General features: G+C 35.1%; 4 protein-coding genes across 12 annotated transcripts; 2 read left to right on the top strand and 2 right to left on the bottom strand.

The window, feature by feature from the left end:
* Positions 1-3,387: 3,387 nt before the first annotated feature.
* On the bottom strand, positions 3,388-7,530 carry LOC148913486 (uncharacterized). Of its 2 annotated transcripts, none has more exons than XM_089030711.1 (3): positions 7,247-7,530; positions 5,050-5,132; positions 3,388-4,488 (listed from the first exon to the last, which is right to left on the bottom strand). In XM_089030711.1, the coding sequence occupies exons 1-3, from the start codon at positions 7,285-7,287 to the stop codon at positions 4,409-4,411; spliced, it is 204 nt and encodes a 67-aa protein (XP_088886837.1). In that variant the 5' UTR covers positions 7,288-7,530; the 3' UTR covers positions 3,388-4,408. The 2 variants fall into 2 exon arrangements, with proteins under 2 accessions (XP_088886837.1, XP_088886833.1); XM_089030707.1 differs by lacking the exon at positions 7,247-7,530 and adding an exon at positions 6,896-7,053.
* On the top strand, positions 6,919-14,525 carry LOC148913485 (uncharacterized). Its single transcript, XM_089030656.1, has 8 exons — positions 6,919-7,059; positions 7,927-8,054; positions 9,158-9,235; positions 9,612-10,007; positions 11,386-11,448; positions 11,602-11,667; positions 12,396-12,523; positions 12,617-14,525. The coding sequence occupies exons 2-8, from the start codon at positions 7,961-7,963 to the stop codon at positions 12,680-12,682; spliced, it is 891 nt and encodes a 296-aa protein (XP_088886782.1). The 5' UTR covers positions 6,919-7,059; positions 7,927-7,960; the 3' UTR covers positions 12,683-14,525.
* On the bottom strand, positions 12,520-19,562 carry LOC116306463 (uncharacterized). Of its 8 annotated transcripts, none has more exons than XM_089030690.1 (9): positions 18,855-19,562; positions 17,929-18,003; positions 17,678-17,739; positions 16,890-16,941; positions 16,384-16,764; positions 15,792-15,869; positions 15,504-15,530; positions 15,274-15,356; positions 13,453-14,375 (listed from the first exon to the last, which is right to left on the bottom strand). In XM_089030690.1, the coding sequence occupies exons 3-9, from the start codon at positions 17,684-17,686 to the stop codon at positions 14,325-14,327; spliced, it is 681 nt and encodes a 226-aa protein (XP_088886816.1). In that variant the 5' UTR covers positions 17,687-17,739; positions 17,929-18,003; positions 18,855-19,562; the 3' UTR covers positions 13,453-14,324. The 8 variants fall into 8 exon arrangements, with proteins under 8 accessions (XP_088886802.1, XP_088886816.1, XP_088886825.1 ...); XM_089030699.1 differs by having other exon boundaries at positions 17,929-17,967; XM_089030684.1 differs by having other exon boundaries at positions 17,929-19,562.
* A 128-nt stretch (positions 19,563-19,690) lies between these two features.
* On the top strand, positions 19,691-25,031 carry LOC116306466 (uncharacterized). Its single transcript, XM_089030649.1, has 7 exons — positions 19,691-19,840; positions 21,064-21,161; positions 21,939-22,097; positions 22,413-22,637; positions 22,869-22,997; positions 23,236-23,363; positions 24,548-25,031. Exons 1-7 carry the CDS (start codon positions 19,788-19,790, stop codon positions 24,647-24,649), a joined length of 894 nt encoding a protein of 297 aa, XP_088886775.1. The 5' UTR covers positions 19,691-19,787; the 3' UTR covers positions 24,650-25,031.
* The last annotated feature ends 1,005 nt before the right edge of the window (positions 25,032-26,036 follow it).

The raw sequence follows: 26,036 nt of genomic DNA, 5'->3' as shown, positions 1-26,036 counted from the left end.
TATGACCACACGCACTGTGGGGTTGTGCTCTGGAAGCCATTGTGTAAAGGCGCTATGGCAGAGTATGGCTTCATGCGCTGTGTATTTTAAAAGCTTGCGCTCTTCGAGGAACTTCAGTAGGGGTATGGGTATCCATTCTTTCTCCTGCAGGTGCTTCCCATACCACGCGTAAATTATGGGATGTAAGTCTTTTGCTAACTCCCAGGTGGTCAGTCTGATGAACCCCGTTGCTGGGGCGTCGTAGTAACCCGGTAGTGACACCCTAAAGAATTGGGAGTCTGGACGTCCGTAACGGTCATAATACTCCTTACAATCCCCAAGGCCTTTGAAACTGGCGGGGTAACAGTGTTTCATATCCAACGACACGTACTCGTCTTCGTTGTACTCCATATTCCAAAGACCGCCGTGACCGTGTTCTACGCAAGCTTTGGAGATATCTTTGAACTCTTTTGGGGTAGGTTTCCAGCCGTTCCTTTTCTTCGCGGCTAAGAAGTCCAAGCTGCGAGAGCTGAGCACTTCGTCTGAAAAGTCCTCACCAAGGGTTTCGCAGGCGCTTTTAATGCGTTGATGTTCCACTTCTGGTCGGTATAAAGTACCATCTTGCGTCATGAATTGACATCCTTCTGAATCCATTAACCAAATAGAATTCTCATGAACTAATTCTGTCAATGGGGAATTCTTATAGACCTTTGTCTCCTTCTTTCTTGGGAACCTCAACTCCCTCCACGCGTGCGCGTTGTGTTGGTAAATGACTATGGGAGCACCTTTGCCTTCGTATTTATGCGTTCCTGGGTAAATAAAGCCGTCGGTGATATCTTTCACATGGATTCGCCTTCCTAACGTGGTTTCCAACTTCTTGATGTTTTCGATGGTTCCTCCAGTTTTACGAGTAGAATGCTCCCATTTCCTGATGGCTTCTCTTCTTTTTGGCGTAAGCTTACCACCCCGAGAGGAATCCTCGAAAAACTCCCTAACCAGCTTCCCAACGCAGTTACCAGGATGTCGCATTGGTTTAAGCTTCCTAACGTCCGGCTTCTTAATTTCGTATGCACCGTAGATGACCACGGTAACCGGGTAAGCGACCTCGTAGAAGAGCATGTCTATTCCCTCAAGTGCTCCCGGTCGTGTGTGCTTATTCAAAACGAACAGGTTCTGCTTACCAGACGCTCTGATAGGATTACGACCCTTTTCTATTATCCACTCACCGTCTAAGTACTTTACGAATGTCAACTCCAAACGGTAGTCACCGGCCGGCATTCTGTTGATTATCTTTTCAGCCATTTTGTGATTCATAGTTTTGTCTGTCTTTCCCTCCATAAATGTAGCGAAGACAAAGTCAGCGTCTGAGCTTTCCATCACCTGATTTCCGAGCCTGCGCACAGTTTTGTTTTGAATGTCGTTGATGGTGGCCATGTATATCTAAGGAATATTTTAACCTCCGTTTGCGGTAAATCTGCTGTACCCGTCTTCGTAAATCCGCGAGTTAAACCCTGTATATCTTTGGCATCGATCGCGAGTCCCCCTACCTGCTGCTTTCCTTACTGTCTACCCTGTCATTTCCATCACGTTGACAATAAACGCGTTCCTCGGTATAAAAAAGCAAATTTTGTTACAATGGTATCTAGTTAATGATCGGCAGAACGAAATATGGTAGTGGCTCTGTATCTCGCACACGAGGGGGGGGGGGGGGGGGGGGGGGGGACGAGGGGCGCATTTCATCAGTTTTCAGTCAACGGAAACCCCATTGTTGTTCTTAGCATTGTTGTCGGTTAACTTTTCAAGAGCCTAATGTCTAAAAGCCGATACTGATAGTATTTCTTTTGGGCTAGGCTTTTGCTCTCAGAAAAGATAGATAATAGAAGTCAAACCTGAGTTTGCGTCATCCGTTAACAAAAAATATGAACTACTTATTGTTATTTAAAAAAGTCTTATCTTGCTAGCCATCACCCCAAGACCACCATATTTTAAAAAGCCAGCTAATAGCCTGTCCAATAAATTCCGGCTTATGTGTATTCAGAGAATTCCTCCGAGAAAAAGACTAAACTTAACTGAATAAATCTTTGAAATTTTCTTTAGATAACACAGGCGTTTTGATCATTAAAAAACTGCACAACATGCAATCTTCAAATAGCATCATCGACAGGTATGAAAAAACTAAAAACAGCGTTGGGGGTCATAATGATAAGGATCGTACCAAGCAACGATGACAGTAGAATTTTTTTTTACAAAAACTTACACTAGGATTTATTCTTAAACCTTATCCCAGTATTTGTTCAATGAAAATAACAATAAAAACTTTACACTTAACTCTCACCTCACACCCATATTTCCAATGTTTTGGGACGATCCTACAGTCCCTACAGTAGAGACAAATCCACGTGATTACGGACACAATAAATGATAAATTTGAATAAACAATTTGAAAGAAATTTCCGCCTTACCTTTGTTAGAAACAACAGATCTGCATAGCTCCTTTTGCTCATGTTGGTGAAATTTTTCAGAGTATTTCTTATATTCTTATATATAATAAATTGAAAAAGCTACTTCGTGAACAGATATCCGAATATCAGTTTCAACCTCGTGTAAGTTAATTTTGTAACTTTGTGTTTTTCTAGTTATCAAGTTACAGCAAAATCATCGATCAGAGGGACGAGTGTGACGGGGACGGGGAACAATCAATGGGGCAAGGGAGTGAAGCGTTGTGCGACGACAATGATAGCGGCTGCGGACTAATAAGGACGAGTTTATTTTTTTCGAAATGACTTGTTATGACATGAACAGATGGCCGCTGATTCGCGGAGATATCTTTTCTTTTATTATCATTGAGTAACTTTGTAGCTGTTCGTGAACTCTATTCATGTTCTCATGTAAATATTAAGTTTTATTACATCTGTAAAAGCAAAATATCTGCAAAACAGATTTCGTTGTTAACGCAATGGTTCGTCATCGTTGCCCTGAATATTCGAGGTGACGAATCTAATAGTTTAAATAAATAATATATTTATCCATGGTAACTCGAATTCGAACTCGAAATCCAACTCGAACTCGAACTCGAACTCGAACTCGGTATCCAACTCGAAACATCCGGAATCCCACTTTGGTAGACCCTAATTCCATTGTTATCTTTTGTGACTATTTGACTATTACACGTTGACTAGTTAAGCAATTAGAAAACTTTTTCCGTGTTTACATAGCCTGATAGTAACACGAGGGGAGGTTGGGAGAATTCGAGACAGTTATGCAAACCCGAGACGTAGTCGAGGGATGCATAACTGTCGAGAATTCTCCCAACCCCGCGAGTATTGCTATCAGCCTATGTAAACACAGAGAAAAAGGTTTTCTATTGCTTTTATAAAATAAATACTAAGGGAAAACATTACCACTTGCAAGAAAATAAATATTTATTTGAATTTGATTCTCATATCAAAATACAAATTCTCCATACATAACGAGCTTCGATCGTTAGCCAATCAAATGTCGTGTAATAAACGCCAAGGGGGCAAATGTGAAGCGAGAAAGAATCGCTAGCTATATATTTTAAACAGTTATCATTCTAAAACTTTAAAAAAAATACAAAGAAATGTCCAAAGATTGAATAGAAATCTTAATAAAAGATTTCAGAATTGATTATCTTTACGAAAGTGATCAAAAGTAGATAACGAGTGTCACTGTGACTGGAATTCTCGGTTGAAAGAAACGTGGTTTTGCTCAATTTGACAGCCAGAAAACATAGCAGCGAAGTTGATTGTTTCGTCTTTCCTCGAGAAGATATTTTGTGGAGCTGAAGAGCTATCGCTGAAAAAAGTTTGAAGCTGCTGACTGTTTCCTTGAAATACTTGTATTCCTTATCGGGCGGTGCATTTAAATCATGAGAAAGCACGTCGCTGAACAACCGAAGCTGTCCTGACGAGGGACGTGTGTTGTAGCTCCTGAGGGAATTCTCGTTACGGTGACCAACAAGAGATTGTCATGATCGATATTACGACTAGAAACACCTGCATGAGACCATAGGGTTATGCCTGTGGCCCTGAAACAAGTCAAAATTTGGAACTTCGTCTTCCAAATACATTTTTGGGTTTGTTTTTTTTTCCTCGAAAGAAACTGTAAATTTTTGAACTTGTACCGGGAAAACACGAAAGGTGTGACGTCACAACAGTGTTTACATACCCTCATGCAAACATGACTATCAACCAATCACAGCGTGCGTACTATTTAATTTATTTTATAATAATTTATATTTCACGGTTAAATACCTTTACTCTATACGTGTAACTATGGAAACGGGTCTATTGACTTGTATAAATATTTCCGGTAAATGAGGAATATTGCGGATCGCTATTATATCTTTTAGGCCAATTAACGGTACCTAAGACGTATAAAACGTAGATGTCAAAGTACAAGTATACAACTATATGTAGTGCTCGTATGGATATTCATCCACCTTTTTGAATGATCCTTCACTGATGGTTGTGGTCAGTTGAGACGAGTCTAAAAAAATTAAGAAATATATGTAACTTTATTTCCTACTTTAATTTAGTTCAAACTTCACTTTATTAACTTTTTATGTGTATTGAATCTATTTTAGTTTGCTACTAAGTTACCTTGTAAGTTCTTATTTGAAAGTATTATATAGTTCCAAGGTGCAGAATTATTCTCTTAACCCTTTTGGGTTGTTTTTTTTTTTTTTTTCCCCTGCTCCTCCCAGTTAAATGTCTTAACAGTGATATGTAAAGTATAAAATCTTCATTCTGGGAAAAAAATAAAAAACCTTGAACCTTGAAACCTATGTATTATTTTTTGAACTAGGGTATTTAATTATGATAAAATAAATAATTAAATCCTACTAACATGAAACAATAAAGAAAAGAATGAGACAAAACCGTTTAAGAATTAAGTAAATGTTTAAGATCAAGAGAGTATATTTATGCTCCATTGTTGAAATGCAATAAATAAATAAATAAATAAATAAAAAATGAAAGGAAGAGAAAATGAAAACGTACGATGAAACTTGAAGACATGATCCTCTCCATAGCACTTCTTATAGCTTACCTTCATATATAATGTATACATTGCATATACAAAGGTTATGGCAGTAGCCAATGCAAGCTAACCATAAGGAGGGTCGCGATTCACTAAAATACAAAAATTGAATAATAATCTTATCAAGGTCAAAAATTACTGAACAACGTACTTTCCAATAGCACTATGATAAAAATAATATTAATTGTATATTCAAAATAATTGATTTCGAGGTAAGTGATCCTAACTCCATCATGGTTTGACTTTTGAAAAGAAGAATTTCCATATGACAACTGTCACTGAAAATAACAAAGTTTCAAAACAATACCGGAGTTACGCTAGTCTCCCCCACAACCGCTTTCAGTGTCGTCACGCCACGCTTTCTCCCCTGAGTAGCTACTCAGGGGAGAAAGCGCTGCGTGACGACACTGAAAGCGGCTGTGGGGGAGACTAGAGTTACGCAGGATAATTGTAAAAACTCGGAAAATAAGCATTTGTTACTTAAAGTACCGGACAATGAGCACATAAGAAAACACAAGGCTTCCTTCCCTTGAAAACTGAAATATTTTATCCAAGTATATTCAAAGAGTGATTTCTCAAAATGTGTCGGATTTGTTTTGACACCCCGTAGTTTCACTTACAATCGTTCCCTATATGTGACATCGAAGACGCCAAACATAATTATTAGGGCTGTCTTTAAAACGGGGAACGGGGAACGGGGAACGGGGAACGGGGAACGGGGAACGGGGAACGGGGAACGGGGAACGGGGAACGGGGAACGGGGAACGGGGAACGGGGAACGGGGAACGGGGAACGGGGAACGGGGAACGGGAAACGGGAAACGGGAAACGGGAAACGGGAAACGGGAAACGGGAAACGGGAAACGGGAAACGGGAAACGGGGAATTGGTAAAATCTCTACGCAGTAAAATATATTTCTCGTTACAATATTCTAAAAAAATCTTTTTATTTCTATTTATTTTTATATTACAGTCCGGGAAACGTACTTATTTCAGCCCAGCATATCTATGGAGTCGCTGAACGTAACAAAAACACTACAAAAACACTACAAAAACAAAAACAAAAACAAAAACAAAAACAAAAACAAAACAAACAAAAAAAGAAAAAGACGAAAGGGTTTGAGTATCATTTCGGTATTTTAAATAACAAATAACAGAGATACCAAACATAGGGTCTTTGCGTAAAACAATATGTCAAAGAACAACCCTCGAGACTCTTTCTCTCCCTCGGCGGGGCTAGTTGAGATTTACAAATGTGATTAGTTATTTTCTTGACCAAAATGTGGCCTCAACTCTGGATTCATGTTGACGCCGTAACAACTAATGACCTGAATTTATTCCGTGCCAAATGCATATGATTCTGTTAAGAATCAAGAAAGTTTTGACGTTTGACAAAATTTGGTCCTGCTTCGAAGCAGGCCGACGGTGTCTTTGAAGTTTGGTAAAGCGAGACACCTTTTGGTAAGATAAAAAAAATTGCGTTCGCACCAGGAAACGGCTGATGTTGACAGATATTTTTGCAAAGCAAACATAAATTTAGCCTAGTGCAAACGGGCCCTAAAACTCATAAAATACAATATTTCAACTGACTATTTCATTAATAAATTCTATTTACAATATTGAGAGAAATATATTTTACCGCGTAGAAATTTTACCAACTTCCTGTTCCCCGTTCCCCGTTTTAAAGACAGCCAATTATTGGGAACACGTAGCCAGCCAATAAAAAGGCGAGAATCTAAATATAGGCAGACGACAAACATTTGCATACTGTTCATTGAACAATGACCTGCAAAACAAAATTTGACCAGTATTTTATAGTGAACCGGATTTTTACTCTGCTTTAGTCACTTTTCCTACCATTGAACTATCACCATCGAGTTTAATTCTGTACATATCGAAGACTGGCTTTTCCAGCGACTGTTTCTAGATGTTATATTCACTTTGCTCGTGGTATAGTAGACGTATTTCAGAAGTCGGATCATCAACGCCAGTACGATAAACACTAAAAACGACATTCAAAGGTAATCTCAATTAAGCCTAAATACTCATAATAGTAACCATTATTGCTAGAAAGAAAGATATCCTTGTAGTAAGATAGAGTTAGATCAGACCCATTGGTTTCTAAAGCGTCTTTGCTTAATTCGGGGTCATATACGTGCCTTGGAAATGAAACGAATAGATTCATAAGAACTCTAAATATATACTTACCGTGGCCACTTTACCGTTACCAGTATTCTGATATCTCTCATTTGACTTTCTGATGGTTTCTTGAGCTTTTGAAGTCTTTATAGTTAACCATTAAGTTGCAACGCAGCATGATTGAGTAATGGTCTTATTCGATGACCTTTCCTTGTCTCCGGTCAAATCATGAATAAAAGACTATGTATACAGCAAGTAAAACATCATTCAGCAAGTATAGCAAGCCCGGGGAGAGGAACTCTTTGATAAATGTATTTGGGATGCTCGTCGGAGATTCCCGATGTCTTCTTAATGGGCGTGGCTTTATTGATCTTTTGAACCTTAAAAGATACCATATATAAATTTCTAATGGCTTAGTCGGCGTTAATATATATCAACTATAGTTTTCTGTTTCGTCACCCTAAAAAATAACAAAGTAATACTGGGGTTCTAAAGCTCAATTTCAATACACTGAAATATATCTAGTTTAATCCCTAATAACTACAAGTACTGGATTACGACGAATATCTATTGGTCTCTGCTCTCTGTGACAGTCAAGAAAGTAAAGATATTTTCACAATTAATACTGCTGTACAGCACTGAATAATGCATGCGACGTCCAAAAACTGTTACTTCTCATTCCTGGTATCACTTTGGTTTTGTTTTATCCTTTTTTTTTTTTTTTTTTTTGCTTCTTCTTATATCTTTAGACTAGTTAGACGTTTCTCAAGAGCTTGTGTTAAGATGACTTGGCAAAGGAGTTTCTTATTTCGTATGATCATGTTTCTGACCTTTTTTCATCCGGATTGTTTTAATAATTCCAAGCTCGAAGATCCAGGTAAGTTATATACACAGTCACATACAAAAAAATTTACTCTTGACAAATATTAAAGTGGGGGTTCACATTTGATACTTTTTTAAAAAGAAATATTGACTCACCTGGTTTTTGGGTTGTAACGGGTGTGGTCTGTAAAGGAGGTATGGTAGGGACATGTGTTTCGGATAAATAAAAAAATACCGTTGGTCCTCACTCATTACAAAATTTTGTGATATACACTTATTTCAATAAAATTAGTCACCTGAAAAGCTATACAAAGCTGAGGCCAACAAGGATTATGGACAGATACATTTTACATGTTTCAACCGCTTGATACTGTTGATGGACTTGCACATCTTTTACAAGTTACAGTCTCACCTCTGAACATCCTGCAAGCTGCAGTTTGTATCAAAAAAAGCTTTACTTGTTTGATCGAAATGAATTGTTTCCCATGATCCTCAGTGATCTCAGCTTTCTAGGTTTTTGGTGACTAACTTTATTGAAATAAGTATATATAAATATGTTAAATATAAATATGATGATGGTACAAAAAATGATGAGAAGCTTTCTTTGTACACATGAAAAAGTATATCAAAAATAAATCTGATTATAAGGTATACACCGAATCGACTGACTAGCCTATTATGCACGTCAATCTAGAACAATAGTTATTCAAATTGGTCGCCATATTGGGATTAGGTGTAGAATACCTGATTTCAGAAACACAGTAATGAATGTATATCTGTAATAATTAATACCGTATTTACTCGTTTTAGCGCCGCAGCGCTTATTAAATTTTTGGGGTTTCATATGCGGCACTAACGTTAATTTGAGGGAGGCGCTTATTTAAAAAAAAAACTGAATTGTTTACCATATATATAATGAGTATCTAGTGATTTAATGCAAAGTTAATGCACACGTACAAAATAAACAAAATATAATTCTTTTAATGCATAAAAGCGGCGCTTATTAGGGGCGGAGTTTATTCGAGGGCGCAATTATTAATATTTTTGGCCTTAGGTGCGGCTCTTATTTGAGGGCAGCGTTTAATCGGGGGAGGCATTTAAATGAGTAAATACGTAATGATTACTTTTTTTAAAATTACACAAGCATTTGTCTATTAGGTCCTGCAAAAAAAGAAAATGTAAAATGCGTAACAAACCAAAACTTTAAGAAGGACGTTTTGCTGAAACAATCCACAGGTATGTGGTATCTTCCGTCCTCAAAAAAGATACATTTTGTAAGAACATCTATCTCTCTCTCTCTCTCTCTCTCTCTCTCTCTCTATATATATATATATGTGTGTGTGTGTGTGTGTGTGTGTGTGTGTGTGTGTGTTAAGAACTGAAGTATTGATATTATTATGCATTCATTCATTTAAACTAATATATTTTTACTTAGTGTTATCATTCACCTCAATCGATTATATGAAGCATAAATTAGCATTCATTGAAGGTCAATGATGCCATATTATCCAAGTCAAATTTATTCAATACTATTTCTGCTGAAAATTTGCCATAAGTCACATGCAACAGGAAGTACATTTCATTGATTGTAACTTGCACTTTCAATCTACAGTTTTTTTCGAGCAAGATAAAAAGCAAAACCTAGTAATAGAGAGGAATGTCACTGTAGGTACTAACTTCACGTATGAATGCTGTGGTAACTTGACGAACGAAGCAATATTGCAATGGGGATTGTATGAGCCAGGAGTGCTGTCCCCTTCACGTCTCTTTTCAAGAGTGGAAGTAGCTAAGTCTTCGTGCTCGGTGTCTTGGGCATCAGACTTCAAAGATACAAGGTATCATGGAAGAGTACATGTAGAATACGACACAACGTCACAGTGTGTCATATGGATTCTATCCAACGTAACCAAGGAAGATGACAATATTTTTGTTGCCACATTTCGTGATAATTTTGCACAAGGCCAAGGCTTTACGGAATGCACTCCAGTATCCCTAAACGCAACTAAAGGTTTGTGGCATTGTTTGCTTTATCTATATGGTTTTTAGTTTCTATTGAGCATGATGCTTTTTCAGGGGCATAAAGTCCGGACCCAGATCCGGTATGGCTAATAGGGCTAGGAAGGGCTAATGGAGGCTAGGAAGGGCTAGTGGGGACTAGGACGGGCTAATGGGGGCTAAGAAGGGCTAATGGGGGCTAGGAAGGACTAATGGGAGCTAGGAAGGGCTAATGGGAGCTAGGAAGGGCTAGTGGGAACTAGGAAGGGCTAATTCGGGCTAGGAAGGGCTAATGGGGACTAGGAAGGGCTAATGGGAGCTAGGAAGGGATAATAGGGACTAGGAAGGGCTAATGGGGACTAGGAAGGGCTAATGGGGACTAGGAAGGGCTAATGGGGACTAGGAAGGGCTAATGGGGGCTAGGAAGGGCTAATGGGGACTAGGAAGGGCTAATGGGGCCTAGGGAATTTGACAGATATATTATTTCTTCTATAAACATTACACGTTAGCAAAACAGCAAAGTAACACATTTGTCTTCAGTTAACTTAAAACACGGTGCATTGTAAAGATGGTATTATATAGAAGATATTGCATGGTGGCGCTTAGATACGGATTTTATCTTCGAGTATTGAGATGATATCTTTAACACGAGAAGACTTAAAATCCATATCTCCAGTCGGCCATGTAATATTCTGTTTTATAGTACACTCAACAAAATTACTCGACTCTGATTGGTCGAGAGGAGTACAATTATAGCGTTAATTGTACTCCGTAGGAGTACCGAATTAAGTCGCTATGGCAACACGGCCAAAACAATGTCAAAACAATTATTTTCAAGTATAATTTTGTACTTAAAAAACATACAAGTAAAATTTTAAAGCCGTAAGAACTTATCTTTTTTATGCATTTCAGTTGCACGATGGACTGAAAATTGGCCGCCAAATAGACAAAGATGAACGGCGTCGCTTCGCATTTTTTACTGAAATTTTGTTGAGCGAACTATAAACAAAAAATCGCACGATCTTCTCGTACAATTTGGAATTAATAGACACTCGTAATGTTTGAAAGTTCTTTAATTGCACGAGCCTAAAGGCTAAAGGCTCAAGGCTCGTGCAATTATAAGAACTTTCAAAACATTACTCGTGTCTATTAATTTCCAAATTGTACTCGAGATCGTGCGATTTCCTTTACTAATATATTATCGATGGAATACAATTTTGGTGGATTTTTACTACTTAAGAATTATTTCTAAAGGTGTAATTTTTTACTTGAAGATATCATGTAATACAAACACATGTGAAGATCACTGTTTAGTGATAGAGAAAAATAGATATTTCATTAATTGATAGTTCTATATTGAAATGTTATAATTTGATATTTTTGCCATTCAGCTGAAACACCTTTCCCTACCATACCTCGTGTACCGACAACAACTGTTACAACAAAAAAAACAGGTGAGTCAGTATTTTTTTCAGTAACCAGTTTTTGAACTAGGTAAACAAACTACCACTACAAAATATGAAATGTGTATAATTAGGTGTTTATTTATTTTATATTATTCATTTTAAATTTGTTTTATTTAATATTTTATATGGTTCTATATTCAGATCCGTCTCCTACCACCCCAGCACCAACCTTGACCACTACACAGCAGTTAACACCTACAAGAATACGTAAGTGAATATACTTGTTTGTATTTAATTAACCTACTCATTAAGAACATCCCCGTCCATAACCATTTGCTAAAGGCACAAAATTCAACAGGAAATAAAAATCTAAAATCTAAATTTTGAACTATGATGGTATTTCGATTCAAAGAAATCAAATTATCTGGTATGGAAACAATAGTTTACTTCATGACATTATCATGAATTATAAAAATTGTTCGAAAATGGACACATTATGCATAAATAACTGCAATTGATTATGCTTATGTTTTAAAAAGTGGCTTAAAGTGCTAAAACATAATGATGAAACAGTATTATTGAATCTAAAAAAAGAAGATATATTTGCTTGGCTCTCTTTTTTTTTATAACATGCTATTATAAATATAGTTGATAATTTTTCACCTTCTTAGATTTTTTATTGAAATTTTATTTGTACATATTTATTAATATAGATTTATATATATATATATAGATTCCCCCTAGTTGTTAAGCGCTAGAGAGTCAATGTATATAGCGCTGTAGAAATTTAATAAATTATTATTGTTATTATTACTAACCCACGAACAAAAATTTGAGCGATATTGACCCAAACCATTTATTATCACGTTCTTTTGCTTGTTTTTCTTTTTCTTTTCTTCCTCCCTCTTCTTTATTTACATATTGATATAGACATGAGGGGAGGGGACAAAGGAGGTTTATGATTTATTTTTGACATTTTTATATTGTATTCGCAGTTTCCCTACCTAAAGATAGTTTCAAATTTTGGAACGGGTTATTGATTTTTTTTGGGATCTTCCCCGTGGTAGTGCTGGTGGTGTATTGCGGGGATAAATACATGAAGCAGAGAGGAGAAACGCACAAGGTTAGAAAATAAGTTTATTTTCACATTTTCACTAAATAAATATCAGTGGAATTCAAACTCATAAATACTTTTCATACTTTTCTTTTTCTCCAGATCAACCTTGGCGAAGAAGATCATGCTGAAAGAAATTCCAAAGACAGCCTGTTGTCAGATCAGTGAAAAAAGGATATAAAGGTGTAAATCTTGCATACCTTCTTCCCTAGGCTTGGTTATTGCCAGAAACATTTTTTATAAAAGATAAATTTGTGTATAATAAATATAAAACAAGAAAGAACTGTCAAAAATAGAAACAAAAACAAACAAACAAACATTTACATTTTGTATTCAGAAACTGAGGATGATGCAAGCTGCATCGGAAACGTTCGTTTCTTATACTTAATTTTGTACTTCGTAGTACATCAAAATCGCAATTGATTATACACACACAAAAAAACAACAAAGAAAACAGAACAAAGCAAAGCAAACCAAAGCAAACCAAAGCAAACCAAACCAAACCAAACCAAACCAAACCAAACCAAACCAAACCAAACCAAACCAAACCAAACCAAACCAAAACAAACCAAACCAAACCAAAACAAAACAAAACAAAACAAAACAAACTAAAATAAACAAAACAAACTAAATCAAACAACAACAAAAAAAAAGAAAAAAAAGAAAAGAAAAGAAAAGAAAGAAAGAAAGAAAAAAAGAAAGAAAAGGAAAGGAGAGGTAAGGTAAGGAAAGAAATGGAATGAAAAGGAAATTGTGAAAGGAAACGAAAGGAATGGAAAAGAAAAAATAATGGCTACATCCACAATTTTTATGTTTTATTTATTTTTTTATATATTTTTAAAAAGTTTTGATGATGAACTATGGGAATGTTTTTATTGATGTAAAGAGAATCGAAGTTAGTTCATTAGTTGTAGTCACAGTGATTTTCAGCTTTTCCCCCGCGCTTTTCTACCCATCCCTCCCCATGCTGGAACCTTTGGCGATTCTATTCATATATATTACTCGAAATGTATTTATATTCCAAAAAAGTTTTTCTACAGCAAATATTTTTGATATATTTATAGAATAATAGGTGTTTTAACTCATCGCTACTCGAAATGAACGTAACAAACATACATCGAGCGTAGTACGTGAATTTTTACATGAAAAATTTTGTTTTGTTTTGTTTCTTTCTTTCTTTTTTTTTCTTTCTTTTCTTTTCTTTTCTTTTCTTTTCTTTTCCTTTCCTTTCCTTTCTTTTCTTTTCATTTCTTTTCCTTTCCTTTTTCTTTTTTCTTTCTTTCTTTTTTTTTATTTAGAAACATCATGGATTATTGTTAACATTTCAAAAAGATATCTTGTTAGTATTTCTCTTTTTAAAAAAAAAAAAAAAAAAAAGACTACCTGTTTTGCTAATCTGTCTTGAATTTTTATTATCAATGCATTCAAAAGCAGACTCTAGAGACACCTACTTATTGCTTTACCACTTGACCTAATAGCTAAGTTATCTATCGATTATTAAAGTGAGTTCATTAAATCTGTGAAATAGTTATTAGGCTAATACGCTTTGGTAGACCCTAATTCCATTGTTATCTTTTGTGTCTATTTGACTATTACACGTTGACTAGTAATTTATATTTCATGGGTTAAATACCTTCACTCTATACGTGTAACTGATGGAAACGCGTCGATTGACTTGTAAAAATATTTCCGGTAAATGAGGAATACTGCGGATCGCTATTATATCTTTTAGGCCAACGGTACCTAAGACGTATAAAATGTAGATGTCAAAGTACAAGTATACAACTATATGTAGTGCTCGTATGGATATTCATCCACGTTGGTGAATGATCCTTCGCTGATGGTTGTGGTTGAGATGGGTCTAAAAATAAATAAAAACATATGTAACTTTATTTCCTACTTTAATTTAGTTCAAACTTCACTTTATTAACTTTTTATGTGTATTGAATCTATTTTAGTTTGCTACTTGTAAGTTACCTTGTAAGTTCTTATTTGAAAGTATTATATAGTTCCAAGGTGCAGAATTATTCTCTTAACCCTTTTGGGTTGGTTTTTTTTTTTTTTTGTTCCTGCTCCTCCCAGTTAAATGCAAGGGCGGATCCAGGGTTTTTTTTGAAGGGGGGTTTCAGGGGTAAATTTTGTGGGCAAAGGAATCCCAGTCGCATTTTTACCACAAGAAGCCCATTTGACCTCAGGAATGACAGGGGGGTCGCGACCCCCCCGACCCTCCCCCTGGATCCGCCCTTGAAATGTCTTAACAGTGATACGTAAAGTATAAAATTTTCATTCTGGGAAATAATAAAAAACCTTGAACCTTGAAACTTATGTATTATGTTTTGAACTAGGGTATATGAGAATAAAAATGAGAATATGGTAGTACAATTCCGAAGGTCGTGGGTTCGATTCCCAGCGAGGTCGGTAATTAATTTTTCCGAATTTAATTCCAAGGGTCTTTCGCCCGGAATAACCTCGTTCCCAAGCACTATAACTTATCTATATCTTCATATATAATTATAATAAAATAAATAATTAAATCCTACTAACATGAAACAATAAAGAAAAGAATGAGACAAAACCGTTTAAGAATTCAGAAAATGTTTAAAACCAAGAGAGTATATTTATGCTCTATTGTTAAAATGCAAGCAGATAAAAAGTATAAAAAATAAAATAAAATAAAAACGAAAGTAAGGAAGATAAAATGAAAATGTACGATGAAACTTGAAGACATGATCCTCTCCATAGCACTTCTTATAGCTTACCTTCATATATAATGTATACATTGCATATACAAAGGTTATGGCAGTAGCCGTTGCAAGTAAACCATAAGGAGGGTCGCGATTCACTAAAATACAAAAATTGAATAATGATGTGATGATGATAATCAGGGCATGAGAAGAAGAAGAAGAAAAAAGTTATACAACGATGTGCCATCGCAGCCCATACTGATTAACTAACTTAAATTTTACTGACTTTAATTATTTAACTTTACCTTCAATGGGTTTCGGAATTATCTTCCCTGTTAAAAAAAAAAAAGAAAAAAACTAGACGGAAAGAAAAAGTTATATATATACACTGATAATAGTTTGATATTTTGATGGAGCAATAGCACCTAAATTGATTCCAATTGAGGTTCAGCTTAGGTTCTTAGGTTCCCATTTGTACAATGGGTTAGTTACTTAGTCATTATGTCCTTTATTTTTGTGTATCAGATAAAGACAATGTCTTTCTTAACGATAATCGGATATTTATGAATTAAATGCATATTTTTTTAGTTTACCTATAGGATTATTAGTTGTAATCGCCTTTGTTTTTGTCTGTTTGGTAGTTCCAGACGGTGTCGTGGGTGGCGATGTCTCTGTAAACAATAAATATTACGCTTGACTATACAAATTTAATTAAACGTATGAAATTAATACCCTTAAGTGTAGTCCCTCTACATCTTAAGACATCGAGTCATTTGAAGGCAATTAGCCATTAATAACTTGTCAAAAACGAAATCTCGTTTCGATGGCTCCGGTTTAACTTTTACGGTTGTTCCGGTGGTTGTTCCGGTGGTTCCGGATTTTAGACAATGCCTCCTTGCTATGATATCATCTTTTTTTCGTGTGTGTGTGTGATTGCGATGTACGCTATCATAGTACGTTTCGTGCTTCGTTGCACGCGTATAGACAGAGGGAATATAGTAACTACCTACTTGAGAATTAAGGACAAAATTTCATCCAGTTGTGTGTTAAAATCTAGTCTAGCATGAAACAATAGTTTTTGCTCCATGAATTATTACGAACCAGGCAATAACCATGCCTAGTCAGTATATAAAACTTTTTAAGACAACGGAATCACGTTCATTTGTTAGACTATTGTTTACGTACCAGTTTTCCTTTTCACCACTAATTTCACAGTGTACATTTTGTACACTTCGTCGGTGTTCTCACGAATCCCCACTTGATAAGTATTAATGTCATTTTCTTCCACGTTTGTAATCGTAAACCCAGCACGACCTGCCGTAATGTTTCCAACGAAAAAAATTCGGTTTCTATAACGATATCCTTCGGAAGAATTGAAATCTTTGCCACACTCTATGCCATGTAACTGAGTCACGATGATAAATTTTGCCTTAAGGTATTCTCCTTCTCCCTTCAAACCGAACTGAGCCGCAAGAATTGGGTTCCCATTCTGTGATGTGAAGTTAAAGCTAGCATTTTCCCCAGTTTCCACCACGATTTCCTTTGGGTGTAAAATGTTTCCTGAAACTTCGAAAAAAAAGTGAAATTCATGAAATAAATAATTTATACCCACATCTTCCCCTTACACTGTGAAATTGAATAAAAGCCAAGTAATCAAAATCAAAAATCAAAATTTAAATATCTAAACTTACTTCGAAGTCCTTGAATAACTATTGATAACGCTAAGAGAACGATCGAAGTTGTCTTCGCCATTGCTAAGGAATTTTCATGATACTAGTGTCGTTCAACATGTAATAAATGCATACTCGGCAAAAAAAAAGGCGCAAGCATTGCAAAAATAAATGGATGATGGCATAACTACGTGGCTCGTTTCCTCAAAGTCAGTGACCCGGAAACTTTCGGCGTCTGCATTGGCACAGGGGTGCCTTTGAAGTTCGTCATAACAATACTCAGCTATAAATACTATAGTAACAGTACAATTTGGTCTAAGTGTAAACACTTTTTGTATTTATTCCTCGTCCAAAGGCTCTTCTTTCAACAAGATGTTTGCAAATAAAATTGATGGAAAGCAATGTTAATAGAACAGGAAGTGAAAGTTATTGTCGCAAAGTATCAGCCTCATGTCCATCATATTGGACTTTGAAACTCACTATCAGCTTAGACCATCAGTTCCGGTACAGAATTTTTAGCTTTTCTTCTACTTTTATTTTATCCTGGCGGGTATCGAAGAGGATGATGCTTAGATCAGTGCGAGGAATGATATCAAAACAGCTCAGTGTCTTATTGATATGAATACGGAATCATGGATTAATACAACGTGTGTAGTTCTATTTTATTAGTTTGCTGTTCGTATGCCTTTAACATACACTTCTCAGGGGTGGATCCAGGGTTTGGACATGAGTAGTTTACTCTGACAGACCAATCAATTTATACCCAACCCACCATACCCCTAATAGTTATAAACTACCTAAAAGGATACATCTAGCATACCATGCTGTCTGCAGTCAAGATCCTTGTACAGATTTATCTCAGTTGAAGAATCTAGCACATCAAAGGACATCATGTGAAAAAATGACATCAAAAGTATTAGTATGTAAAAGTACAATGCAAAATATATGCTATTAAAGGAAAAGTGGCATGGCAGCAAATTGAATACTTTATGAAAAATAGAGAACATACAGTCACAATATCATACATGTACTAGCAAATTATACAAAATGAATACATTACCTTATTTAGATTGAGGTGTTCCACTAGATGAGTTCATTGCTGAGTTCAGTTGAGAATATGTAAAGACCATTCAAGCTTAATTAAAACCCAGTGAATAATATTATAGATTTCAGAAAAGAATAAGTTTTTAAAAATTCCACCTTGTTCCTGTACTGTTCCCCATCAGTTTAAGGATTAAAAATCAGATAATTATTAATCCAGATGGAACATAACTCACAAGTACTCTAAGAGCACTGGTGGTCAAAAAAATATTATATAAAATATTACTGTAAGATATTCTCCATTCTCATTCGTCTAGGATTTAAAGTAGCAAATAAATCTATTATTTCCTCAAGATCTAAGTCCATGTCTCTGTGGGAATGCATCAGTGCCAGTTCATTCATTCTGTCTTGGGCCATAGTATTTCTTAAGTAGTTCTTAAGATTACGGAGGGTTGAAATGGACCTGAAAATTTCCTGATAGACTAGCATTTGTTGGGTCATCATCGCGTTGACCCCGGAGAGCTATGTTGTTTCGCCCACAGAAAATTATCGTTTCAAACAAAGACTTAAGGACCGTCCTATTTCTATCGATTTGCTGTTGAATAATATTATTCAACTGCTGATCTACTGGGACCGCTTGCTGCCTCATTGTTTTCAAAAAGTTATCCATGGCAATTACAGCAAAATTGTGCATCTCACATTTACCGCTGGCGTGTTTTGTAAGTCTCGAAGCCGCTGAAGTCCAACATGTGAGTGGTGACTTCAACAACTTGTCTAATTTATGAGCATTTCTACCAGATTCTACTCCAAACAAAACACACGGAAAACAAAATGCTCCATCGAGATATTTAGAGTATGCAAGCCAGGGATATCTTCTAAGCCATTCAAAGACAAACTTACGAGGCTTTCTATTTTCTATTGACACTGGGAAATCAAAAATCTCACCTGGTTTCCACACATTCTCAATGAACCCCAGCTTATCTTGTGGTGATGAAGAGCCAATTTCTTTTAAAGTACAAGCCAATGTCGAAAGGAGAACAGTCCTCCCTCCTGCAAATCGGGTCGCCACGCATTGTAGAATATTCTTTACTTCAAAATCCTTCGTTCAAACTACAGCAAGTCTATGACTCTAATCATAAGAACGAAAGAGACCCAACGGGGGTAGGCCTAGCTTTTTATAGTTTTGCTGGTAGTTTATGAGGTAGTTTGCAAAGTAGATAGCCAATCAGAAAAGGGTTTGAGTGGTTTCCAAAACAATCAATGTGTTTCCAGCCAATCAGAGAAGTCTTTGAGTAGTTTACGATTATCACACCGGCCTAGCTCTACAACTACGCACGCTCACTCCCTGAGGTTCTATTTGACAAAGGCTGTTTTCCGATCGTTTTCCGATAGCATTCCGATGCGTACCGACGGAGATATCCGAAACCCGAAACTTTTTGCGGGAATCGGTAAGAAATCGGCAGAAATGACGAGATTACTCATTTTTGTTTGACTTTTCTTTAATTAATTAACTGAAAAACAACCAAGTGAGTCGTTTCTAGTAGTTGCTAGAATAATGTAATACACATATTTTGTCATTATTTAGAAAGAAATGTGTAGCTTTGAAAAAAATTGAGTAGTTTACGGAAATCACGTAAACTACCCTGGATCCACCCTTGCTTCTCTCATTATCCTTGTGTTGGTGTGTTACTATTTTTTGGCTTCCTGTGGTTTTTACCTATATGTATGTATATGTATCTATATATATAGCTCATGTATATTAATGTATATATATAGCTCAAGCACGTGTACAATGCAAAATGGCGTCAGCTCCTACGACGCGTAATTAATGTCAAACCAATTAATATTTATTTTTACTATAGTTGACTTACATATTACATGTGTAATTTCTGTATGGTCAACTGTGAGATGATTAGACCACTTGTTACCGGGTAAGGATAATTTAAGCAACTGTACTTTGAAACATCTGTTACTTTTAAATATAAGTGTTTGTAGTATGGTAATTCATGACAAGAAATTTTGTTTGAAGTAATCTACGAAAAACCTAAAATATTATGACATCTTAAGAACTCGAGCACTCGATCCTAAGCTATATCTTTATATGATTTTCGCCATACACTAGTTTGTCTGATTAAAGACAAGTAACCTATTCGTTGGAAATCAAAGTGTTACTTGGATAAGTCATGCTATTTTGCACGTGCCTCTCTAGAATGCTGGTATTTTGGCGGTTAGACATATATACATCGCTTTATTGGCAGACGAACTAAAGAAAATCGTTTTAGTAGTATGAGTTAACATCATGATGAATTTATTTTAATTTCATAAATTGGTTGATGACTGCGGTTCCACAGCTGTCAATACAATTTGAAATGTTGAAATTTCTAAATAGTTTTTCCAAAGAAAAAGTTATGTTTATACGTAAGGACTTTCCCATATATCGTTGTTTACTGGATCAGTTGTCTTTTTATGTCTCATCTGATCAAATTTTATCTGTTTGCGGTAGTTGATAAGCTTTAAATATATCGTTTTTGTGTTATTACGAGAATGTCTCAGTTAATGCCCTGGTTCAAAAACTTGTGACCCTTATTCCAATCAATTTGAATCAATTTGAATTTAGAAGTTAAAAACCCAGAAAAAAATTCCTTTAAAATCACACAAAATTACAACTACGAAATCTGTTCTCAGTAAGCATAAAAATCATGAACTAAATGTAAGCAGCCTAGACCTTTTTTATTTATGCTTACTCTTTCTAAATTCATAACCATTGGTATATATTTTCCTCATGGTATCTTAATATTTAAGAATGATTATTAATGTTATAATAATAGAAGGATTTTAACAAAATATGATACAATTTTGTAAGAGTTAAATTTAAAGAAATATGTTCTATTTATATTGTACCTACTTATCATCTTTTATTTATGTTTTTTTAATGCAATGCTTATGTTATATTACCCTGCGAGCAAAGATTCCCTGCTCGCTGGTTAATGTTATATTTATATTTACGTTGTATTTATGTTATGTTATGTTAATATTTTAGGTTTTACATGTTACATTTTATCTATGTTATGTGTTATATATGGGGAATTGGGATTGTGAGATGGATGTGGTTGACTCTGATTCTTGTTCTGTATGGTTCTGATTTTATTTCTAGGGCAGCAGGTTTCCATTGCTGTATACCAACATACATCCATGCCCTGCCAATTGTACTAATTTCCTTTATTCATCTTTCATCTCAGAGCAATGAACAAGGTAACTTGGTAATGCAATTATAGCTGTACAGATATGTATATTTACCTAAGACCAAATTCACTTGGATAGTGGATGTGATGGTTGTGCCATTTTGTTTAATTAAGATACAGAAGTACCACAATTGCGTAGTACAATATGTTAATACATTAATGGTACCTTTTATATATGAGGTACCATCAATATATCGTACTATGTAATTTTTGTACTTCTGCATTTTAATTAAACAAAATGGCAAAATATATATGTCGTTATCTGTACCTGTTCATTCATACTTCAAAAAAATTTTGCTTTGAAATAATTCTAATTTTGCTTTGAAATAATTAATTCCTATTTTCTATTTTATTTTATTATTTTATTTTATTTAAACATATTTATCGTAACATTTGCCCCAAAAGCAACGAGACTTAACAGAGGGACTTACGTCTATATATATAATAAGTACAATAAACAAACAATAAATACAAACTAGAATAGTACAACAGTCACATAATGAGATAACGATAGGAAAAAAAACTATGTAGCATCAAAGTCGGATTGAAAACGATTAGTGGCTAAAACATATTTTTTAACTACAGAAAACAGTTTGTGAATTACATTTTAAGTCTAGATCACTTCTATTTTATTCCTGCAAATTATAAGGTGTAACTGTCTTCTCATTTTTTGTGCAGTCGTGAATGATTTGTATGATGCTATAATGCTTATGTATGATAAATATGTACAGTATGTTATCTTTTTTATTTCTTTCTTTCTAAATATATATCCATTTTTCGTGATCAGGCATCCCTAAATTCTTCAAAAGGGTGTTGCACATTGGACAAGATTTTAAGTATACTTGCTGTGCCAAGAGAAATGAAAACATCTGGTTTCGATGGGGTATATATTTACCTGGTTCACAACGTGATCCTGTTCCCCTTTACAGCAGGGCAACGGTAAAAAGTATGGTGATGCTATTGAATATTATTTATTGATATATTTTTTAGAGGACTGGCTTTTGTAATGCTAATCCAATGAACAAATGAACGAATGAAAGAATCAAAGAAATAGAGGAACCAATGAAAGAAGAGATAAAAGCATAAGTGAATGAAAAGAGAATGGAAGAAAAGTAGTCATGAGAAACGAAAAGAAAGGAAAAAAAGGAAAGAAAGCAATAAGATAACGTAGGAAACGCGCAAGAAAAAATAGAAGTGAAAAAATAAAAGGAAAGACATGCGAAAAGTCAAGCTAATAAATATTTAAATTTTGAAACAACAGAAACAAACCACTTCATTAACAAGTGGAGTAAAGACTTTAATGCATCAAGGTATAGGAACAGAGTTGAGGTTACTTATGATCCAAAAACCCTGTGTATGGCTTGGAAGATTTTAAGAGTTAGAAAAGGAGATGACAATACTTTCTTTGGTGTGTACCGAGACGACCCAAGTCTGGGGAAACAATTTCAACCCTGCAATACTACAGAGAAACTGGTCGTTTTGGACGGTAGGCTTTCTTTCTTACTTTTTTGTTTATTTGTTTTGGTATATATAGTTTAATTTTTATTTTTTAAATTTTTTGGTTGTTATTGTTAGATCAATTTTTACTTTTATTTGTTCAATTGGTGCATAGTGCAGTCCCATCAACACCCCAGATAACCTTCAAGAACAACAAAACAAGAAAACGAATTTGCATTATTGTTTTCAGTAACACGAATGCTATCCCTTTCATTTTTAGGAATGCCAACTTTTTCCACACCATCCCCTCCAACTCCTTCAAATGCAGAATTAGACACTCCCCCGACCAGTGAGGGAAGTCACGTGACCAAAGAGCACACTACAGAAGACGACACTGAGAACATAACAGGTTGCAATGCTGCTCTTCTTTTAGTTTGACTCGTATTTTCTTATTTATTTTTTAACAGTTTCTTTCTCTTTTTTCGTATTACTTTAAAGGTTTTCTCTCTGACTTTGAAATTGAAATAACTTTTTTTTTTAAATTAGTCTAAAGCCAGAGTCCTTTTCATCATCTCTTCTTGTTCCTTATGGGTATACGTTCTTTTTAATATAATTAATAGATCTTATTCTTAAATTTGCAATTACAGTTCCTTTGGATGTATCAACTGATGAGCCAAACCCATATTCGACTTTAACAATCATTTCCGTGGTTGTATTAATTCTTGCAATAGGTGGTTTCGTAATATATTGCCAAAGAAATCAGATATGTGGATGGGTGAGTAATTAAATATAAAATATTACAAAATTACAAAAATATGAATACAAAATGAAATGTTAAAATATTACGCTGGGGAAAAGGGGGGGGGGGGGAGGGAAGAGAAAGGGGGGATGGTGAGATACTCAAATCAATTTGAAACAAGAAACAAATGCTTACTTTAAAATAGTAAATATTTCTGACATAGACATATTTGCAAGAACGTTGTGATATAAAATATAGAATGGAAACTTTATTTTTACTATTTGTTGACTACATAGAGAATTGTAAATCTCTCTTAAAACAGGTAATTTACAACTGGCTGCTTGAATTAAGTTATGATAATATGTTTGATATAAGATTAACATAAGTAAATATATATATATATAATCTAAAAATTCATTCATTCTGGATTACTCCAGTCTTTATTTCTGGAGCAGAAGATTTAGTAAGTGGATCTTTCCAATATTCATATTTTTTAATCATAAACTTCCGATGTTTTTTAATGTAGAATTAATAAATCCGTGAACATTGATTAGTACTAATTAGTACTATTTCATACAGAATCCTTTGTTTTCTATTGTTTAATTATCACTATTTAGTGCTAAAAGTTAGTGTTTGTTTCACGGGTTTAGTGCGTGCAGTCTATGATATTTGATTTTTATTTATTTAAATATGACTACATCGTTGTTGCGAATAGGTGTATCTAGATATTAAACAATGCGCATACGTTCATTTAATTTGTCCTTCTTAATCTTATTATATTCCTAATCCGGCCATTTTCAAATCGATCACTGGTAATTTCTGTATTCTGATTTGGTCTCACCAGTGCGATTTAATAACGAATTGCACCACTTTGAGTTTTAAATCGTAAAGAGCCAATTAAATTGCAGAAAACTTTCATTCTCCCAATCGTATCTCATGAATAATAAAAAAATAAAAATAATAATAAAACAAAGAAAAATTGCAATGAGAAAATTAAGAGGGATTTTATATTCCAGGTGAAAGACAATGACTGAGTTTTACATAAATGTTAAAGTTTTTATCATTGCAGTTTTCAAAAAATATATAATTATGTGGTAACTGAACTTCTTGTCGTACAATTTTGGTCTGAAATGATCAAACTGGAGACTAACAAATTGCACTCAGTTCAAATCACACTATTAATGTAGAATTATTTTCATTGTTGGTATTTTTTTTTCCAGTTTAACTCAATACGTTCTCAAGATCGGTCAATAAATGAACAAGATCTTGCAAGAAAGCCGGCGAAAAAGCTCAGAAGACGATTTCTGCCTACCCGACGTTAATGTATAAATGGATTATGCAGAACAATGTTTTAGTCCGAGAGAATAGGGAAGAAAATAGCCAGAACCCAGACCGTTTCCAAAGCTTATCCCTTGCACTAATTGAAACCAAGCACGTCGATTTTGCAGGAACATAATCTAGTCTATCTGGTGCGGCTGTAATAATTATGTTTTCTGTGTGGCAGATTATTTCCAGCCATTTTCCTAGTTGCCGCCAAGGAGAATTTTTAAATAGTGTCTTTTCTCGGAATGTCTCCATGACCGGAAATCTGCCTCAGAATCAACCTCAGAATGGCTAATGTATTGCGTCCAACAGTCAGACATTCACTACTTTTTTTGCCAAACATTAGCTCTATTAAACATATATATGTATTTTGTGCTTGAAGTTGTTATACGTGCACTATCACTTGTCCTCAGTTGTTGAACTTTTGAATTTTTTTTTCATCTCTAATAATTTACCAAGCTTAAAAAGCTACGTTTTTACTTTTATTGATATATGAGCTACATTATTATTTCTTCTTCTGCAACAACGTATCAAATAAAGTGATTTGACCGCCTCGCGTATCTGTTTAATGCGCCATAAATAGAGAAAGGGGTTTGCAAGCGAATTCAGGGACATAAAAAATACGGTAATGTCGTAAAAAGTAACCTGACTAGATGAGGTTAGAGTAGGATTAAAAATATAGTAAACTGCATGCACAACATAAGGGATATAAAACACAGTGTATAAGCCAACAAATATAACAATAGTCCACAAAGTTTCTTTAAACTTTTTGACATTCGCGGCTGAATGTGGAGCTTTTATCTCATGGTTGGTGTCCACGGAGATTTTCCTGAGAGATCTAAATGCTTCCATGTTAAGTGCTACAATAACACAGAATACGATGGGACCAACAATAGTGACGGTCAAAAACATTGGAAATAGACTCCCACTTGCAAGTAAGGGAACTGCGATAACAAAACAAGCGCACAGCAGAATCGAAAATCCCCAAATTACTCGCCTGATTGTTACCAAAGTTTTGTACTTTGTTCCCTTTTTTATGGCAAGGAGACGATCAATACTAATGAACATCAATGTCACACCAGACACAGCTCCGAGAAAGAGAGACAGTGCTTGCGATAAAATCCCCAGAATGCAATAAGTAAGAGTTGCACTGAAATCCTTCATTTGGAAAAACAAGATGTTCAGTGGCTGCGACACGGCTCCTGTACACAGATCTGATATCGACAGACCAAGGATAAGAATCATTGAGGGCTTCCATAGAGAAGGTGTCTTCCAGATAGCAAATACAATAATCACATTGAAACTTGCTGACGACAACCCAGTTATGAAATGAAGCACTGAAAGAACGAGATGGATATTGGTTTCTATGACTTCAGGACCAAACAA

This window comes from Actinia tenebrosa, unplaced genomic scaffold (assembly GCF_029948245.1).
Source record: "Actinia tenebrosa isolate PJP-AT-01 unplaced genomic scaffold, QUT_ActTen_1.0 PGA_scaffold0__85_contigs__length_37466705, whole genome shotgun sequence".
Classification (NCBI taxonomy): Eukaryota; Metazoa; Cnidaria; class Anthozoa; order Actiniaria; family Actiniidae; genus Actinia; species Actinia tenebrosa.
Note: the sequence above shows the minus strand (reverse complement) of the source record. Positions and strands in the feature narration are given on the sequence as shown.

Bases quoted from the DNA above. Each gene is read 5' to 3' on its own strand.
- LOC148913486 (XM_089030707.1), bottom strand. From the start codon at position 7,053: ATGTCGTTTTTAGTGTTTATCGTACTGGCGTTGATGATCCGACTTCTG. The intron at 5,133-6,895 runs GTAGGAAAAGTG...TTTGTATTTTAG, and splicing joins TCGATGGTGATAGTTCAATG to TGAATCGCGACCCTCCTTAT. The intron at 4,489-5,049 runs GTAAGCTATAAG...TAATTTTTTTAG, and splicing joins TGTATACATTATATATGAAG to ACTCGTCTCAACTGACCACA.
- LOC148913485 (XM_089030656.1), top strand. From the start codon at position 7,961: ATGACTTGGCAAAGGAGTTTCTTATTTCGTATGATCATGTTTCTGACC. The intron at 9,236-9,611 runs GTATGTGGTATC...TTCAATCTACAG, and splicing joins TTTGCTGAAACAATCCACAG to TTTTTTTCGAGCAAGATAAA. The intron at 11,668-12,395 runs GTAAGTGAATAT...TTGTATTCGCAG, and splicing joins GTTAACACCTACAAGAATAC to TTTCCCTACCTAAAGATAGT.
- LOC116306466 (XM_089030649.1), top strand. From the start codon at position 19,788: ATGTGTAATTTCTGTATGGTCAACTGTGAGATGATTAGACCACTTGTT. The intron at 21,162-21,938 runs GTAACTTGGTAA...TTTCGTGATCAG, and splicing joins ATCTCAGAGCAATGAACAAG to GCATCCCTAAATTCTTCAAA. The intron at 23,364-24,547 runs GTGAGTAATTAA...TTTTTTTTCCAG, and splicing joins GAAATCAGATATGTGGATGG to TTTAACTCAATACGTTCTCA.
- LOC116306463 (XM_089030663.1), bottom strand. From the start codon at position 17,875: ATGTTCTCTATTTTTCATAAAGTATTCAATTTGCTGCCATGCCACTTT. The intron at 16,765-16,889 runs GTAAGTTTAGAT...TTTTTTTCGAAG, and splicing joins AGTTATTCAAGGACTTCGAA to TTTCAGGAAACATTTTACAC. The intron at 15,531-15,791 runs GTAAACTAAAAA...TTTTTTTAACAG, and splicing joins TACAACTAATAATCCTATAG to GGAAGATAATTCCGAAACCC.